Source organism: Sitophilus oryzae, unplaced genomic scaffold (genome assembly GCF_002938485.1).
Source record: "Sitophilus oryzae breed Bouriz unplaced genomic scaffold, Soryzae_2.0 scaffold_499_pilon_pilon, whole genome shotgun sequence".
In the NCBI taxonomy this organism is placed as follows: domain Eukaryota; kingdom Metazoa; phylum Arthropoda; class Insecta; order Coleoptera; family Curculionidae; genus Sitophilus; species Sitophilus oryzae.
In genome coordinates this window covers 2428676-2444248 of record NW_022147083.1, presented here as the reverse complement: position 1 = coordinate 2444248, position 15573 = coordinate 2428676, and the positions used below count along the sequence as shown (strand labels likewise).

Genomic DNA, 15573 nt, shown 5'->3' with positions numbered 1-15573 from the left:
TTTTTCTATCTGAAAAAATAAAAAAGTTATAGGGGTGAGCCACTTTTGAGACAAACCCGGTGTATTAAAAAATATTGTTTCATAATGTAATATCATTTTAAAATTCTTGTATGTTATTTTAGATTCTGAAGATAATTTTAGAATAAACCGGAATATATTTTTAATAAAAACATTTTTAATTATTAACAGGGTTATAATAATTATGATTTTGTTACAAAAACCTTTATATAAATGATTATGTAAGAGAAAAAATTCAGATTTTACATTTTACTAAAATATTATCTAAATAAGCGCCTTTCTACAACAACGCCACCGACTCCCAATGGGTAAATTGAGAGTTGCCTACCGGTCGAAAGTCCTTTCAAGACTTAAATGGATTATTTAAGTCAAATTTCTTGCAAATTTGGCACTGGCGAACCATATTTTATAGTTCTTGAACAGAAAAAGTAAATAAAATAAACATTTAAGGAATACAAGCTAAGAAAATGCGTTAATACAGCCGGGGAGATAGCGGCAACAAAGCTTTAGCGCACACGTGCGACACGTACTACAAGGTAATAAAATGAATAGGCAACCTCGCCTCTAATCGGTGTTGCCATATTGTAAAGAACTTATCCTTTTTAAATAGTATAATTGTAATTTAGTAGTATAAGGACTATTTAATACATCTATGGAATATTAAAACCTACTTTATTAAAATGTAGTATTAATATCTCAATATATTATGTGTATAACAAGAAAAAAATTATTGATAATATTAAAGACGTGACAACATAGGCTGGATGAGGAAGGCTCGGTCGACTGTACCCAGAAGTAAACATGTGTACAAAAAAGATTGTTTGACCGCGTTTAGATGTAAATAGTGTAGTCTATATTTTATTTTAAGTCTATGATGTGTACTGATAAGAATAAATAGTAGACATTCCAATTGATACAAAAATGCATGAATATTCTTTGTATTTCGATACATTTTTATCAACCAAATTTGGTCGTTTTCTGCTCAGCAAGGCAGAGATCATACGAAAACAAAATATTTACAAGTGCTTATACATTTTATTAGAAAGCCAAATTATGTTGAAGATTGCCAAAGGTATATACTTTTCTACTGTACGTATATTATTTGTTAAAATTCTTCGTGCCTTTATTCTGCAGATATCAAACTTTCACTTTTTTTTGAAATATCGATATATTGAATGATGTAGATCTTTTGAGTTACTAATAGTTACCAACACAGGTAGTCACAGTCACAGATTCATTTCAATCGGATAGTATAAAAACAAAACAACTCTAACAAAAGGCACTGAGTTTAAAAAATTGTCTTAGATACTTACTATATATGAATTTACAATTACCGAGTATTAAAATTAAAATTAAAATATCTATCTTATTTATTATTTTCAAAATAAAATATATTTTTTTAAAATAAATTATAGAGGGTGTCACAAGATTACAAATTAATTAAAAAAAACTGCTAAAGAGTTTCTTGATATCATAATTTTATGTATTTGGCAATAGTTTACAATACGGTTTTTGTGTGTCATGTACGAATAATACCATAGTTTTATTATCTTGTATTTATTTATTAATAAATTAAGTTGTTAATAAATAAATAAATTTAACCATATAGTTGCTATATATTAGTCCATTTGCTACGTTCTTAGATTTTAAGTCCCAAATATTGCTTTTGAGATTTTGTCCCGCTAGAATAACCATCCGCCGCACTGTGGAGCGCTGGTCAGCGCGTGACGTAGCATTCCACGGCGACTACGACAGCGGCGATTTGACGCGATCGAACAGTCCTTTAGAATATATACAGTCCTTGTAAAAATGTAACTAATTTATAATAAACTATGACAATAAACAAATTGGTAGCTATAGTTACGGTTTAACAGCTAGTGCCAGAATGGTGCCAGAGAGTGAAAAATGGAATTAGAAGATAGTACACAATAGTACATCTCAAAACATTCTGAACAAATTTAAATTTTTATGCGTAAATATCTTTGATATAATCCTAAAACACTTTTAATAAAGTCATGATGCGAAAAACACTGTATTTTAATATTTGTGTGTTTTATACGGGAGGGGTAATGGGGGTAATTACCCCTCCCAAGAAGAAATTTATAAATATGAAAATCTGGTATAAAATAAAATTGTCACAAAATAAATTTTAATAATATCAATCAAAATAGAAATCCAGAACAATCTAAGTTTATTTTTTCCATAGTAATTTTGAGCGAATTAACATTATTTAAATATTGCCACATTGCCAATTGCCACTACCCCTCCAAGACTCAATCTCTGGATGCGCCACTGTACTACATGATACATAATAAAGCTTTGTCTATAACTTAAATAATTAAAAATATATCTACCAATCAAGGATTATATATATACGATATCATATCTTGGTCTTTGGTGATAACACTATCAAAACAAAACAATTAAATTGATGGCTCAATCGACAAATTCTTATTGCTCAGGCCCAACAGGCCCATATCTAATATCAGCTGATTGTCAAATAAATTTCTAACCTCTGTTCTGAGCCACTTCTGAGCATTGAGGGGCATCAAGAGGCATTTTTAAACATTTTTTAAATACTAGTAAATCATACATTTTATTTCACATAGGCAGAGAAAAGGAACAATTGCTTACTGGTTTAAAGGTTTATTATTGATAAATTATATGTAAAATGTCAGATACAGAAGAGGAGAAAATGTTTGAAATAGAAACGGCCAAAAATGGAAGAGCTGGATGCAAAAAATGCAAACAAAAGTGTCAACAGGGTGATCTAAGAATTGCGAAAATTGTACCAAATCCATTTGGCGATGGAAAAATGAAAAATTGGCATCATGTAGATTGTTTATTTGATGGTTTTAAAAAACAAAGGGCAACCACCAAACGCATCGAAAGCGAAAGTGATATAATTGGACTTGATGCTCTATTAGATAGTGATAAAGAGTTGATCAGAGAGAAAATAAACGAACTTCATAAGTTTTTTGGTACTACTAAGAAATCACCAGCTAAGCGAAAAGGCAAGTTAGTGGAGACAACTAAGCAAACTAAGAATTCGCAGAATAATGGGAAAGGTGTGCAACAAGTGAAATCATATAAAGATGATTTATTTCAAACTTTTCAAGACTTGGTTAATAAGGTTTCAAAACATCCTAGCTATTTAGATAAAACAGCTATTGTAAAGCAGATGTTTGAGAAAGGAAGTTCTGGAACTGGATTTGAAGGTGACCCTGAAATTTGGTGTAGATTATTATTACCTGGCAGCGTAAAGAGAATTTATAATTTACAAAGTAAACAGTTAGTGAAACTTTTCAGTAGAATATTTAATGAAGACCAAACAGAAATGTTGGAGCATTTACAGCAAGGTGAAGTAGTGCATACAGGGCGATACTCTTAACTTGGAATGAATTCATTAAGCCAAAGATCTTTTGATTTAATAAATTCTGTTTTTAGAAACATGTTCTGATTTATTCCAATTTGGAAAGTCACCCTGTATAAGTAACATAATTTTTAATGATTATATCTTTACTATAGGGGATATTAGTGAAACAATTAGTCATTTTTATAAAGAAAGTTTAAAAATGAAGCCAATACCGTTGACTTCAACAATAACTGTTCAGCAAGTAGATACTTTTCTTGAACATCTCTCAAAATTAAGCAAAGAAGAGGACCAAATGAATCATTTCCAAACTATTTTAAAGATACTGACATCTGAAGATCTAAAAACAATCATTCGATTAATTAAACATGATTTAAGAATGGGTGCTGGACCAAAACATATTTTAGAAGGAATTCATCCTGATGCATATGATGTATATAAAGCATCAAAGGATTTAGATGGGGTAGTGGAAAGGTAGGTAAGGGTTATTTGATATATTACTAGCGTATACCAGCGACTTCGTTCGCGTCGAATTAACCATTTGTAATGGTGATGATAAAGCAAAGCAAGAATTTCCATTAACATACAAACTGGATAAAATTTTCTCACAATTATGTCAGCATGAGAAAAAACAATATGGCGATATTATATAACTTGGTAATATTTGAGGGGTAGTTTCATCTCGTTGGAATTTGACTTTCGAAAAATCCGTTTGCCAAAAATAAGCTGTTTACGTCAAGCAGTTTAAGCAGAATCGTGGTTAAGAAATTACCCAACTTTTTGGAACACCCTGTATGATTTTTTAAAAAATTTCAAAATATGTAAAAAAAACAAATAAATTATGCTTGTCCAAGCGTTTTCCCGAAAGACTAACCGTTTTTTAAACAACAAATAGTATAATATTTGAGGGGCATTTTCACCCTCTTGGAATTTGAGATTCGAGAAAGCCCTTCTTATCGAACCTCTACACCCCACAGTCAATCCGTTTGCCAAAAATCAGCTTTAAATCAAAAATCAAAATCATTTATTTAAAGATAAAAAAATATTTTATGGGTATATGTGGGGAGACAATGTGCACAATTTAAAATTATTTTGAAATATACAGGGTGTTTCAGAACTAAGATCCATACCAAAGTTATATTTTTTCTTATGGAACACCCGGTATTTTATTTCATTTTTGGATTCGTGGGCCCCCAAAAAGTCATTTATTATAGGGTTAAATATGTTTAAAATCTTTGGTTTTTGAGATATTTAAATTTGCATGCTACTATAGAATAGATTATTAACACGTTGTACATTACTTTTCAGAATTAAATCTTGTGCTGAGTTTAAAGGTAAAGAAATAAACTTTACTGGAAAGTGTTATTACTTCCTTAAATTTATACAGGGGTATCAAAAATTGCTGATTTAATTTAAGGATTTATTTTACATAAAAACCTCGTTATTTCAGATACAACACCCTGCATTTTTTATAATAAATCGAAGCAGATTGATATCCAAAATTAAGGTAAGAAGGATAATGAAGTTTGTGAAATGAAAGTATTATGAATATATAAAATTGTAATAATAATAACATTTATTTATATATTTACATTAGAATTAAAATTTATCATTTACGGATTTTTTCTTAATGGTTTTAAACTTATTAGAATTATTTTATTTCTTTCAAGTTATTTAATTTCTAGTTATTTACAGGCCACAATAGTTTTGATTATATGTATTGATGTTTTGAAGTACTAAGTACCATATGACGAGTCTTATTATAGAACAATACACGCCAATCGGAGATAGAGGTAACATTTTACCTATAATGTTACTAATATAATATACTTTGATTATAATTAATGTTTGTATCATAATTTCTTAAAAATATCAAGTTCGTGGATTAATAGCAATTTTAGACATATATTTTATCGAAGAGTGTGTTGATAAGACTAAAATAAGCTTTATGTTTTATCTTTTTCTCTTTAGAAAGGAGATGGTTTGTATCGTAGAATACATTACAGTATTTAATATCGTGTCCTTTGATATTCTTTTCTTAATTTACTGTAATTTCTTGTTTCCTATAATGCCAAATCTTGACAATATGGTGAAGGTTGAGTTTTGATCTTATTAGTTTTATAATAATAATAATAATAATAATAGAAATACGGGGGTCAAAAGATGTAAGACGATGCTTAACAGGAACACACAACTGGAAAATGGCGGGACCAGACAAGCTCCAAAACTACTGGTATAAAAAACTAACATGCATTCATGAGAAGATAGCAGCAATACTTAACGACTTTCTTAAACAGCCGAACACCATACCAAAATTCCTCACAGAAGGCAACACCTATCTCTTACCTAAAACCACGACATCTTCTAGCGATCCATCGAAATATAGGCCTATAACCTGTTTGCCTACACTCTATAAGTTACTAACAGGTATTTTATGTAATAAAATATATGAACATATTGATACCAATAATCTGATGACTCAAGAACAGAAAGGATGTAGGAGGAAGGCTCAGGGATGTAAAGACCAACTAATAATCGACGCAGTAATCATGGAACATGCGAAAAAGAATAAAAGAGACCTGCATACAGCATTCATAGACTACCAAAAAGCGTTCGACAGCGTGCCCCACTCCTGGCTGATAGAGAGTCTTAGGCTGTACAAAATCGATACACAAATTGTTACACTACTGGAAAGCCTTATGAATTCATGGAAAACGAACCTGATATTGAATAACCAGACCACAGACATTTCGATTCATATTAAACGGGGAATATTCCAGGGTGATGCACTAAGTTCCCTCTGGTTCTGCATTGCATTAAATCCATTAAGCAGCATGTTAACCCACACGGACAGTGGATTTAAGATATCTGAAGAAAATGTGAGTCACCTTATGTATATGGATGATATCAAACTGATATCCAACACACAAAATGGTCTAAATAAACTTATAAGAACAACTGAAGAATTTTCCAATGATATAAGAATGAACTTTGGCCTAGAAAAATGTAAAACAAACCATATGAAAAGAGGAAAATGGTGTCAGTCAGATGACTTCATCCTTCTAGAAGAATCAGGAGGAGGAACTGTGAGATCTATGGATAAACATGAAACATACAAATATCTAGGGTTTATACAGTCACAGGGAATTAATGGCAGTGAAATGAAAAATCAAATAAAGAACACATTCAAGACCCGATTAAATGCTGTCATGAAGACCCAGCTCTGCGGAAGCAATAAAGTCCAAGCTACAAATACATTTGTAATGCCAACATAACATATAGCTTTGGAATCAATAAATGGACCCCTACAGAACTGGACGAACTAAACAGGTCTGTTAGAACAACGTATACAAAATATCGATCCCATCATCCAAAAGCATGTAAAGAACGTTTCCATCTTCCAAGAGATATAGGGGGGCGAGGCGTCATGGATCTGCGACTACAACATAAAAAACAAATTAAAAACCTACGAACGTACTTCCACACGATAGCATCAACATCAAGCCTCTATGATACCATAAGCAAAACAGATAAAAAATTGACGCCTCCGAATCTTAGTGATAAAGAAATGAATATAGATGCTGGTTACACAATAGCCCTGCAAAAAAGCAAGTGGCAAGGAAAAGAGCTACATGGCCGATACCTCAACACACTTGATCTGGACAGCATTCATAAGCCAGCTTCAGTAGCATGGCTAACACACGGAACGATTTTCCCAGAGACAGAGGGATTTATGTGCGCAATTGAAGACGAAGTAATAGCCACAAGATCATACCTAAAATATATAATAAAGGACCCCACAATTAAAACAACTGTATGCCGAATGTGCGGAGAAGGAAACGAGAATATAGAACACATTATTAGTAGTTGTACAACGCTAGCTTGAAGAGAGTATGCCGACAGACATAACAATGTAGCAAAAATAATACATACAGAACTTAGTTTGAAGTAAAAATGCATTAACGAGCGCATTCCATATTATAATTATGTCCCAATGAGCGTCCTAGAGAATGATGCTTGTAAATTTATTGGGATAGAGAAATATTAACAGATCGGACTGTGCAACATAACAGACCAGACATATGTCTGCTGGACAAACTCAAAAAAGAAATCTATCTTATTGATATCGCTGTCCCTGCCCCTACAAATGTCAACCGAAAACATCAAGAAAAGATCGACAAATATACCTTACTAGCACAGGATATGAAAGAGGTCTGGGGAGTGGATAGGGTGTCAGTGGTGCCTATAGTGATGGATCAACTGGAGAAATCCCCAAGCAGCTCCTTCACAATCTGAAAAAACTGGAACTTAACCAAAATCTTTACATACAACTTCAGAAGTCAGTTATTCTCGCAACATGCAACATAATGAGAAAAGTATTAAACTTGAGAAGATAGTTAAAAACTATTGTCTTGCCCCTTGGGACCGACAATAGATTTACTTACCGTGTAACGTGAAAAAAAAAAAATAGAAATACAAGACTAAATTAAGACTTAGTTTGTGATTTATATTAAGATCTTTCTTATAATATTTGTTATGTCTTAATCTTAATACTATATTATGCTTGGTTTGGATAATAAATGTTAAAATATCCTAATTTTGCATATCCTATTCCATCCTTCCATTAGGAAAAAATATGGTTTATAAATCATATATGCTAAGAAAATCACATAAATTAGGTGTAAGATTAGAGAAATCTTAATGTAGCAGAAAAATTAATGCAATATAAAGCAGAATTAAACAAGGTAACTGTTAATGTTGCTGAAGCTGATTCTACAATTTTAATTACGGAGGCTAAAAGGCCTTTTAAGGCCTCCGTAGTTTTGATGGAATGTTAAAAAAAAATATTATGAACAAGACATGGAGCTACAGCCAGGGTTACAGGTTACAGGGGGTATAAACTACATTACATGTAGTTTATGTAGAGGGTGTGGTTTATGAAACCTATGTATGCGACTTTCAAATATTAAAGGTTTGAGGTGAGGTTATAATACGTTGAAGCTTTAAAAAACACAATGTATTTAAGAAAACAGAAGAAATATGGCTTTAAATATAATATTCACACATCATATTATTTAGACCCCTCATACAAAGTAAAATTATTCATAATATCAATACATAGTTTATTAACGTAGTTTTCATGTAGTTAAATGAACGGGAAAAGACGTAGTTTTTGAAGAAAAACTACACGTAGTTAATCAGGTAAATTACGTCTTAATTAACTACTTCCAAACCTGGCTACAGCATTTAAAAAAAAAAAAAAGAAAAACTTGGACACATCCCTTTTAATTTCCCGAATTTTTAATAAAGCACTTTTTAAACGTAGCATAATAATCTAGCTAGGAATCTAGAGTTTTATTTCTATATAATTTTATTGACTATGAAAATACATAATAAGCGTTCACGTGTTGTGCAAAATATTAAAATAATAATATAAATAATATACCGGCGTACTATGATTGAAAAAAAAAATAGCGTCAGCGATGACTATGAAATGAAGATCGCTGTCATTTTATATGGGAAATGTCCTCAATCGTCATTTCCCAGCCAACTGGACGCCGTTTTTCGGTCATACGGTATATATTGACAAAAAAACACTGAAAAGCACATATTTGTTTTCTACTGAAAATAATTCCAAAATAACTCGCAATCTGGCAACATCGAAGATGTGCGCATGCGTAGTGTCTGTAACTATATGCAGCCAAAACTCGTTTCAAGGTCAGCCACCGGATCTACACCATTACCCTTATTTATTAAACTATTGTAGGTAAATCTAAGTAAACTGTTATAAATTATAAATAATAATGACCATAAACTAATGTCGACTTTGAAAATAGTTACTAACTGTCACTAGAAAATTGCCATGGCGACAGCAGCCATCTTGATTGCAATTTTATTTAAAAATCGCTTTTTATTCAAAATCTCAGCTAGATAGGTATAGGAAATCATAATATAATTTGAAAGAGCATTTGAATCTGCTTCGGATTATTTAAAAAAATACAGGGTGTTGCATTTGAAATAACGAAGTTTTTATATAAAATAAATCCTTAAAATAGATCAGCAATTTTTGATACCCCTGTCAAAGCCCCTGTATCAATTTAAGGAAGTAATAACATTTTCCAGTAAAGTTTATTTCTTTACCTTTAAACTCAGCACAAGAATTAACTTTGAAAGGTAATGTACGGGGTGTTAATAATCTATTCTATGGTAGCATGCAAATTTAAATTTCTTTAAATATCTCAAAAACCAAAAATTTTAAACATATATAATATAACCCTTATAATAATTGCCTTTTTTGGGCCCAAGAATCCAAAAATGAAATAAAATACCGGGTGTTCCGTAAGAAAAAATATAACTTTGATATGTATCTTAGTTCTGAAACACCCTGTATATTTCAAAATAATTTTAAATTGTGCACATTGCCTTCTTACATATACCCATAAAATATTTCGTTTCGACATCTTTCCGTTTTCGTATAATCAACCGAGGCGATTGAGGTGCGCCACCCTGTATACTGCTGGTTATGGAACTTACGACATTTAAAAAAAACATGACAACCCGATTTTTTAGCACTTAGACATTATTTGAAAGTGAATTTTGTCTCTAATTGATATGTTTTTAAAGAGCTATAAAACACATTTTATTGTTAAAAGAATTATTAAAAGAAGATAAGGCCTGCTCTTACTATTAATGTTGGATTAGAGTTTGGGCGCACATTGGGATATACTTTTATTATGGAAGTAATTTAAATGTTGAAATTGTACTTAATATTTTTTCTTTAAGTAATACCTTTTTCTGTAAAGAACTTTACTATTAACTTACACTTATTATTTTTTTATTTACTAGTGCAATAGTTCACTATTATTTTAGAAGATATTTAGGTGTTCCAATGACGACTAATAATAATAAACGATAATAGATTAACTATCCTACCAGTTATTCTGTGATCCTACTATAATTATTTCATACTTTACTTAGAGAAACTAATGGTATACTACTGTAGTTTAGAAGTATATTAGAGATCCAAGAACAGTTAACCTAACAGGACTGCTCATTCAGCCAAAAGTGTCAGCCAGGTGCATGCGAAAACACGCTTTGTGACGTCATTGTAGTCCTTGTCATGGTTATTAGTCCTTATCCGGCAACCAACAATACACACACGTGCATTATTGGTTGCCGGGTGCAAAACGTTCATTATTTAGTTTATTTATTTAAACACCTTATATGTTTTTTTCAGGCATTCTTTTTAGAGTATTTCCATATTTTGCTTTAAAATAATTAATAAACAATATCGTAGGCACTTAGTAAACATTTTGTCACAATCCACAACACAAAATGAACGTATTTATACACTCTATAGCTCTAAAAACTTTAAAAACACCTTTTTCACATTTAAAATTGACAAACTAATTAACTCAAAATTTCTCAGCTGTTATTTTTATAAGTATACCATATGCAACTAATAATACACACTATCATGACAAGGACTACAATGACGTCACAACTGTCAGCTGAAGCGCGGGAAGAGGCGAACGTACGTCTTATGAGGATGAGCAATCCTATTAGTTTACCGTTCTTGTTAGAGATCTAGAACATAGATACTTAAGCTAAATATGAAGAAGCATTTGACATTGTAATATTTATTATTTTAAGGTGTTTTAAAAATAAAAAGGTGCAAAATGCAGATATAAAAATTTTAACTCCTGTTTTTCCAATGCTGGCAGAAGCATGCAAATCTGTTGAATATGCTTTAAAAAAATGTCCAAATGGAATGTTTTCAGAAATTAAGTATGATGGTGAGAGGTAAGAATTCATGTTTTTTATTGTTCTGTTAATTAATAGGTATATTTAATAGTTTAGTCTGTTTAGGAAAAGAATTTATATTAAACTAAAAACAGATGTCTGTCAATTCAGTTCAGAAGTAAGACAGTTTTTATCTTTTATTTTGTGAATGGTGAATTTTGTCAATGGTGCCAAAATCATAAATTCTTTTGTAGAACAGATTACAACTTGGTTTATTATTGTAATGTTAATGTCATCTATCTTTAATATAATAATAGAATAATACATATATATTTGATATCAATTAAACTTTTAGTTATTTAATCGAGGGCGCGATTTTTTAATCCATTGTTGCCAACCATGGACATATTCGGGGCGCCAAGCTGACTAACTAGAATTTAAATTTCGCGCTGGGGATTCAGGTGGTAGCTCTGCTGTAAAAAATGTCAAGTTGCTGCATTTATTTATTTATTTCTTGACATCGTCATTCGTTTTGACACTTTTGTATTTCCAGTTTTTGGTTAAAATAAATAGTGTTGTGATACTTTAAGCTTATAAACGTTTACTAGCAGATCTTTTAGTCGAACATTATTTTTTTTAGAACCTCTTTTAGTGCGAAGTGTACAAGATAGCTTAATAGCCGCAAAAAAACTCATCGCAACTTTATTAGAATATTTTGAACGGGAAAGCGGTAGTAATGGCCCTTTATGTCCCTTAAGTAGGGTTCCCAACCGTCCGGGTTTGGCCGGGATTAACCAGGAATCAGAAAGTTTGTCCCGGCGAAAGTTTTGACTTGGCCGGGACCTGGAAATTAAAAAAATGTGTACTACACACATAATATATTTTATTTTCTAATATTTAATGTCTTGCTTCAATTATTTAAAAGCTTAAAAATAAATGTCCCGGAATCGCCGATGCTCAAGTTGGGAACCCTACCCTTAAGTGCTGTTAATAACGTGACTTTAGTTGATCTAAATAATAACTGTTTATACCGGGTGCGTCTCAAAAGTGGCTCACCCCCTATAACTTTTTTATTTTTTCAGACAAAAAAAAACGAAATTTAGTGTGTTAGTATATGATATAAATTAGGATTGATTGACTTATTCAATTGTTTTTGGTCACTTCCTGTTTCACCGGAAATTACTACAACTTTTGGTTTTTAAATGGCACCCTCGGTATTTTTTTTACTTTATTCGATAGAAAATGACATTCTGAATAGAATGACATATCATATGTCAACTTTTGACATTGTCACTTAATAAAAAATTGTATTTTAAAATTCAATCTAGAGTGCCATGGTTATGTTAAAAACACTAATTCTTAATCAAGAAGCCTTGGAACAATACATTTGATCGTCTAATGTTTTTAGTGTCTTGTCCTGGCTAGTTAGAAAATGCTTAAATCGTATTTTTAATCATATCTCAATTTTTTCAAATGGAACGAGGGTGGCTCAGTAGCATATTTGGAAAAAGCATTTTTTACGAATAATTTGATATCACACACTTGGTATTTCGAGTCAAATTTTCGTTACAAACTGCAAGATGTCAAAAGTTGATATGTCATTCTATTCCGAGTTTTATTTTATATCGAATAAAGTAAAAATATACCTAGGGTGCCATTTAAAAATCAAAAGTTGTAGTAATTTCCGGTGAAATAGGAAGTGACCGAAAACAATTGAATACGTTATTCAATCCTAATTTATGTCATATACTAACATACCAAATCTCATTTTATTAACTGAAAAAATAAAAAAAAATATAGGGGTGAGCCACTTTTGAGACGTACCCGGTATATTTATAATTAATTTATTTTTGTTTCCTAAAATATTTTGATTAAAAGAAAATATGTAAAAGTTGGTAACGCTGTGTCAATCAAGCTTAATGACGTGACTAAAAGTTTATTTGGTATGAACTGTACATAAATTGTCAAATAAGTCCAATTAACAGTTCGTCCCTTGGATTAGAAGTAGTTTATGTCCATTTTCTTCAAAATTGAGACCTACGATTTCTTTTTCTACATTTTTTTCATTGAATTATTAAAAAAAGTTTATGCGAAAGAGCAATTATTATGCCATTTGTCAGGTCATTTTGAAAATAAGTATATCTCTCATAATATGTTATACAGATTACCTATTAAATAATTAATATATTTTATAATAATAGTAAAGAACTGTAGTATAGCTTTTATATACTTTTATCTAGGTACAATTAGGAAAGAAATATCTAAAATGAACCCTTGTTAAAAATATTCCATCGTGGAGTTGCTGTGAATATTTTCTTATTATTAGTTTTATATAATCAGTTTTGAAGTATTTATTGTAATAATATCATTTTTGTTATCTATATTGGATATTTTTAATTATTTCATAAAATAATTCTAGTTGCTCATATATGAGACAATTCAAAATTTAAATACGTCCTATACAATTATTCATAGTGCTTGACAATAAAAATGTTGTTGGATATTGTCTGTATTTTTGTGCACATTATTTTTCTGGGAATATTGTAATTAATACTATATATCATTATTTATCATATTTTTAATAGATAAATTAGCTTTACTTGACAGTATAAGCAATGATTCAAGATAATTATTTTTTTTGGAACGTCAACATATTTGTAAAAATAAATCATCACTAATAAGTTTTTTCTTATTATGACAAAGCCTGGAGTTATTTTCTACTATAGAAATCGTATACAGGGTGGCGCACCTCATTCGCCTCGGTTGATTATACGAAAACGGATAGATGTAGAAATAAAATATTTTATGGGTATACGTGGGGACACAATGTGCACAATTTAAAATTATTTTGAAATATACAGGGTGTTTCAGAACTAAGATCCATACCAAAGTTATATTTTTTCTTATGGAACACCCGGTATTTTATTTCATTTTTGGATTCTTTGGCCCAAAAAAAGACATTTATTATAAGGGTTAAATATGTTTAAAATCTTTAGTTTTTGAGATACTTAAAGATATTTAAATTTGCATGCCACAATAGAATAGACTATTAACACACTGTATATTACTTTTCAGAATTAATTCTTATGCTGAGTTTAAAGGTAGAGAAATAAACTTTACTGAAAAATGGTATTGGTTCCTTAAATTTATACAGGGCTATCAAAAGTTGCTGATCTATTTTAAGGATATATTTTATATAAAAATTTCGTTATTTCAAATGCAACTCTTCTTCTTCTGCTGCTATCCATTAATGGATGTTTGCGATCAGTTCTGACCATCTTTCTCTCTCTCCGGTGGCGTGAATTAATTCTCCTGTAGTTCTTATTCCCGTCCAATGTTTAACATTTCGGAGCCACGACATCCTCTTCCTGCCCAATCCCCTTCTTCCTTCTATCTTTCCTTCTATTATTAGTTGGAGTAAATGGTATCTCTCATTGCGCATAACATGTCCCAGGTACGCTGTTTTTCTGCGTTTTATTGTGCTTAGCAGTTCACGCTCTCTCCCCATCCTCCTCAGGATTTCCTCGTTGGTCTCTCTTGCTGTCCATGGGATTTTCAAGATTCTTCTGTAGACCTACATCTCGAACGCTTCCAGCCTGTTCATGTTTCTGACTTTCAACGTCCAGCCTTCCATACCATATAGTAACACGGACCATACGTAACATTTTGTAAATCTTACTCTAAGGTCAAGGTCAAAGTCAGAGTTGGTTAAGACGTTTTTAAATTTCATAAATGCGCTCCTCGCTTTTTCTATACGGCACTTGATTTCCACGTCCGAAGACCAGTCTTCACATACCCAAGTTCCCAGATAGCTGAACTTTTTTACCCGTTCTATGTCTTCCCATTGTGCGTTAGTCTTGCATTCTGGTAGTCATCTGGTTTGCGGGTAACTATTAGGAATTTTGTCTTTTTTGTGTTGATGTCAATTCCCATACGTCGGCTGTGTATTCCAATCATGTCCAAGAGTGTTTGGAGGTCATTCATGTTATCCGCTATCAGGACTGTGTCATCTGCGTACCGTATATTGTTGATCCATATGCCATTTACTTTGATGCCTATTTCTTGTCCTTCGAGCGCTTCTTGGAAGATGTTTTCTGAGTATAGGTTTGGTTTGGTTTGGTTTGGTTTCAAATGCAACACCCTGTATTTTTTTAAACAAATCGAAGCAGATTCAAATGCTCTTTCAAACTATATTAGGGTTTCCTATACCTATCTAACTCAGATTTTGAATAAAAAGCGATTTTTAAATAAAATTGCAATCAAGATGGCTGGTGTCGCCATGGCAATTTTCTAGTGACAGTTAGTACCTGTTTTCAAAGTCGACACTAGTTTATGGACATTATTATTTATAATTTATAACAGTTTACTTAAATTTACCTACAATAGTTTAATAAGTAAGTATTCATTATTTTATCAAGAAAAATAAAGCAGTATCTGCT

The 15573-nt window shown here is 31.3% G+C and overlaps 1 protein-coding gene across 2 annotated transcripts in view; it reads left to right on the top strand.

The window, feature by feature from the left end:
• Positions 1 to 2453: 2453 nt before the first annotated feature.
• The window catches only part of LOC115886820 (DNA ligase 3), a 28261-nt gene continuing 15141 nt past the window's right edge, over positions 2454 to 15573 (top strand). The window contains exons 1-3 of one of the 2 annotated variants that reach the window (XM_030906123.1): positions 2455 to 3377; positions 3547 to 3865; positions 11045 to 11194. In XM_030906123.1, coding sequence (XP_030761983.1) covers positions 2690 to 3377; positions 3547 to 3865; positions 11045 to 11194 — 1157 coding nt within the window. In that variant the 5' untranslated portion in view covers positions 2455 to 2689. Of the gene's footprint in view, positions 3378 to 3546; positions 3866 to 11044; positions 11195 to 15573 lie in introns of both variants that reach the window. The other variant, XM_030906124.1, reaches the window with a different exon arrangement.